The following is a 4,984-nucleotide window of genomic DNA, read 5'->3' on the forward strand; positions in this document are numbered from 1 at the left end:
GAGATTTCCACTATATTTTGATAACTTATTTATATTGGCCTCAAGTGTGCAAATTCACATCCATAATGTATCAATTCAAAAGGAACGTATTTTTGCTTAAGAGAATGTTAATAAAACTTAAGGCAAGAAATAGTACATATGTATTTGGTATTTTATTGTACAAACGAGTAATTTAATTTTGAAAATTAAAGTGGATTATAGGTGAATTATCAAATCTAGAAAACAACCTTATTTGAATATTACCCAATGTGTTTTTACACAATTCAATTATATTAAAATATACAAACATATAACATACATTAAAGCTTAAAAAACTAAATTTGTTTCAGCATGCCATTCTCTATTGCGTTTCAATTATAAAGTAGAAATGGTAAAGCTAATACACATGGCAGTTGCTTATATCAATGCAAAATTAGGTACGAAATAGTGTTTATTTAGTTTAAATCAGTGACATTTTAATTGTAATAAAATAATTGCTATTTCACTATTGGAAAATGGACTAGTTTATCAATATCATTATCAATATTATCATAAATTAAATTACAGTAATCATCTCGTGGTAAATTAAAACAACCCAAGGTTTCACACTTTACTTATCTAGACTACAGCAGTTGAACTAACGTTGTTGAAAAATGACACAATTAACATATTTCAATGCCACCGATCACACATCAAACCAATCTTAAAGTCATTAATTTAATTAAATGGAAGTTGAAAAATATGTATGAATTTCAAACTAATGCACATCTGTCTACATTTTGAGTCGCTTGGATCGAGCCTTCAAAAGTTTACGTGTTTTCTTTGCACCGGTAGCGATTATTGGAGTTTCCTTTATTTCTGACGCTTTGCGTTTTACACTTCTTACACTCAATTCACCATCGCCGTTCGCATTATCATTTTTGCTCGATACATCATTGTCGTTTACAAGGTGATCAGCTGTACTGCTCCCAGCGATGGGAATAAAATCGCATTCTGGGGTAGGATTTAAACCCAGATTTTCGGGAATCAATCCCTGGTTTACAAGGGCCTGTATTTCTTCCGAAGGTGGCACCACAACATTACCACAACCTGAACAGAAAGGTGGCGTGGCTGGCGATTTAGAACGCCAATATTGCAATTCAGTTTTGCACTTATTCAATTCTTGAAGTAATGTACTAAATTTGCGAGACATTTCTTCATTTTTTTTGTCGTACTCGTCTAAACGAGTGACATACTCCAGAGTTTGTTTTTGCTGTTCTGCCAACTGCTTTTGTTGTTCACAAATTTGCTTTTGTTGATCTGCCGTTTTGCGTTTGCATGATCTCAAATCTTGACGAAGTATAGAAAGCTGGCTGTTGTAGCGTTTCATACCTTGTTTAATTTTACGAATACGTTTTCGCAGAACCATGTTTGATTGAGGCAATGGTTCGACTAAATTTGATTTTTCTAAATTGGTGCTACATGTCGCCAAATCTGTTTCCTTCACTTCTTCTGAGCTTAATGGCGAAGAATCTAAGCCCAAATACTTTCCATTGCTTGGAGCTAAAAAAAATTAAAATTAGTATACCAATATAGGTATATATTCCATTTTTTTATTATTAATATTAATGTATAATATTTATATAATAATCATTACAGTCCAGCAACGTTGCTCCTGGTTAATACTTGTATTTCAATGAGTGAGCACTTGAAAACTTCGCTTGTAAATGTGGGTTACTATTTGAAAACACAGTTGTATAACGTCACGACGCTAAAAACTCATAATTTAAAAATAGTCTTTAACAATGACAAAATAGCTAACCGTTTTGTCGAAAAAATATTTTAGTTTTTTAACTTTGATTAACTTATAATAAAACCTAGCTTAATTAATATTGCGACGCTCCAAAATTTTTTTTCAAAAATCTGACCCGTTATCTTTCGTTTCCGTATGCCTAATATACATTATACATATCAAAAATTTGAACAGAATCCCACTAGCCTTTATCTTGGAAAATTGTCAATGTACATACATACAGACTGAAAAAATATTCTTTGTTCTTATTCTTATTATTCTTTAAAAGTTGCTTAAAAATGATCTAAAACGTTGACATTTAATGACATTTTAACATGTTCAAAAAACCGTGATTGCAATAGCAACGTAGCTCGAGTTAGGAAGCTAAAAAAGTTTTAAATTTTACTAAATTTGATTTTTGTGCAGAAGTACCAAAAACAAGTCCTATTCTTGCTATTATGCTGGTGAAAACTCCATTACCACAACTACAATAATGAATTTTCAAAGTATCCCTACATACTTACACCACTTAGATATTGACATGTCAAAATTTCACAGAGAAAAGCTATACAAACATAAAGGTTGCCATTAAAAACAACCAAGTTGCTAGAATTTTCCTGCATTTTGAGAAGATTTTAATTTCCAGAGTATCTCCTAAGTACAAACTTTCAAAAGCTTACCTATAAAACTTCCGTATCACATAAATTTGCAACAAAACATCCTGTATTAGGCTGGGTGCAACAGATAAGTATGCCCAAAAAAAATTGTAACGGGCATTTTTTTGACAAACAGCAACAATCTCCTGATTTGTAAGAAAAATTTGGCTTTTGCAAGCGTCAGTTTATTGTCAAAATTATTACTTAAATTTTGATTCCAGGTTTTATATCTTTTATTGTGGGTCAAGTAAAAGCCAAATAAATACATCTACTATGAAACATTAAAAAAATATCTTACAGGATGTTTTTTGTCGTTTTTACTTATTCTCCAGTTTTTAGACTCGATTTTAGACTTCAATGAATTATTCGAAAAATGAATTATTCAAAAAATGAATTAATCGATATGATTTTCGTTTTGGACGAGATACTTAGATAAAAATTGCCTTTTTTTGCATGGCCACCTCGTTATGTAAATTACTTACTATGGTTAAGATTAGAATATAAAAATAAGAAAACCAAGATATTTCGAAACCTATTCGAGATAGGTATAGGACAATATTATCAAAAGTTAAACGTTTTTGGAGGAGCTAAAAGATGACAGAAAAATATACAGGGTGTTCCATTTAAAAAAGTGACATTTTTTAATATGAAGTTTTGCAACTTTGAACCCACAAAAAAACACACTGTAAGCTATTTTTATAATACTTAATTGTAATAATAAGTAATAATTTTGACAATATACTGACGCTTGCAAATGCACCATTTTGACACCCTACTTTGTGAGCGCACCCTGTATAATTCCAAATATTTTTAAAATTTGGAGAAATTCAACCATATCATAATACAACAACTCCCTATTGAAAAATCTTATCTTCAAGGCATTAAGTTACCTACTCACTCTATACATTGTGATAATTTTAAAAAACAGAATACTTAGCATACTTACATGGAAAAGATCTTGTAAAATCCAAAAAATCTGCTCCAAAACAAGTTATTTCAGGTAAATCAGGTTCAATCTTTTCCTTAAAATACTCCATTGCCATTGTAGATAAGTCGAAAAGTTCATCGGTAACTTTATAAGGACGAGCCAGCTTTGGTGTAATTTTAATATAATGCAAAATATTATACACTTCATCAAGTATCTCTCCTGGGAAAAAGCAACAGTGCTTTCGCTCAATATGTTTCCCGAAAGCCATTTGCAAGAGTGTCAATCTCATATGTAACGTTTCAACGATGTCGCATTCACAGGCCAAATGATGATTTCTACGTGCTGATTCCCTTCTGGGCATTTTGCTTTTGATATATTGGAAACGTTGCAACATTTGAGATTGTAAGCGAAGAAATGTGATGTTGAGAATTTGCCCACCAATTTGATCAATAGTGCGGCATACCTTCAATTAAATTTTGAAATCTGAACCAGTAGACTTTTACTTACCAAACGTAAGGAGCAAATATTTTTAAAGTTTAAATAACTGAGAATTTTCTCAATAACTTCTTGCGGTAAATCCAGTAAAGAAACTGATGAGGTAGGAGTAATCTCACTTGCACAAATGTTCGTAGAATTATTAGTACGTATATGTTTCGAATATCCTGCTAAAGCTGAGGCTGACGAACTTGCTACACTGTCCGTTCCATTACCATTATTTGCAGTAGACATAAGGCGAGTAGATACCATTTTAAAAAATTCTAAGTTAAATTAGTCAAAGGAATCTACAAGTGAGTAAATATTACATTTAAACTCTCTTCCCAATCCCTATTTATGTTGTTAATTTTTCAGAAAATAAGATACATTTACGTACAGTAAAACTGTTAGGTAAAACAACAACAAAAATAGCCGTTAGTATGAGCAAAACTGTTAGCATTAATATTCGTTATCCAAATTAAAAAAATGGTTGACAAATACCTTTGTATTATTTTCGATTAAGGTGTTCTAGCTGTTATGATGGGCGTAACATTCAACAAATTTGGAAAACGGTGTTGATTATTAAATTACACACGTTTTGATGTATATTTTCACTAAAATTTAAATGTACTTTTTCATCTTCATTCCAATTCCAGCACACAAGATTAGGTAAATATGAGAATCAGTGTTGCCACTTTAATTGAAGTCTAAGAATTTTCCCGCAATTTCGTTTGAAAAGCGTGACTGGTGAGAACCGATCTATGGAGGTTAGAACTTTATGAACAATTTTCGTTAAAGCCAGCCATGTGCACATTAAAATGAAGCCTTTAAACCGCTGGTAATTTCATTGATAGATGTAAAACAAATTAACAAAAAGTATACATTTATTTAGCTGCTCCAGAACAGAACAAAACGAATAGGTAGTAACAATAAAATATAAAGATAAATAATAAACAAAAACAAGCATTCCAGTTTACACATTCATGCGAAAGACGATAGCGGATTCGCCTTTTTTATTTCACGACTCCTAGTAGACTACAATCCTCCGCCCCAAACTTTGATAACAATCTAATCCAAAAAGAACCTCAGTTTATCATCGATGTTGATAAATAACGAAAATCCCACTCGTGTTATAAATAATGTGACTGCAAGTAAGTTTCTAAATCCATAAACTAT

General features: G+C 31.4%; 1 protein-coding gene across 2 annotated transcripts; it reads right to left on the reverse strand.

Moving 5' to 3' along the window:
* Positions 1-576: 576 nt before the first annotated feature.
* On the reverse strand, positions 577-4,491 carry LOC116164259 (F-box only protein 28). 2 transcript variants are annotated; one of them, XM_031478404.1, is made up of 4 exons: positions 4,310-4,491; positions 3,842-4,092; positions 3,353-3,797; positions 577-1,521 (listed from the first exon to the last, which is right to left on the reverse strand). In XM_031478404.1, exons 2-4 carry the CDS (start codon positions 4,079-4,081, stop codon positions 752-754), a joined length of 1,455 nt encoding a protein of 484 aa, XP_031334264.1. In that variant the 5' UTR covers positions 4,082-4,092; positions 4,310-4,491; the 3' UTR covers positions 577-751. The 2 variants fall into 2 exon arrangements, with proteins under 2 accessions (XP_031334264.1, XP_031334263.1); XM_031478403.1 differs by having other exon boundaries at positions 3,842-4,116.
* Positions 4,492-4,984: the final 493 nt, after the last annotated feature.

This window comes from Photinus pyralis, unplaced genomic scaffold, assembly GCF_008802855.1.
Source record: "Photinus pyralis isolate 1611_PpyrPB1 unplaced genomic scaffold, Ppyr1.3 Ppyr1.4_LG2, whole genome shotgun sequence".
NCBI classification, from domain to species: Eukaryota; Metazoa; Arthropoda; class Insecta; order Coleoptera; family Lampyridae; genus Photinus; species Photinus pyralis.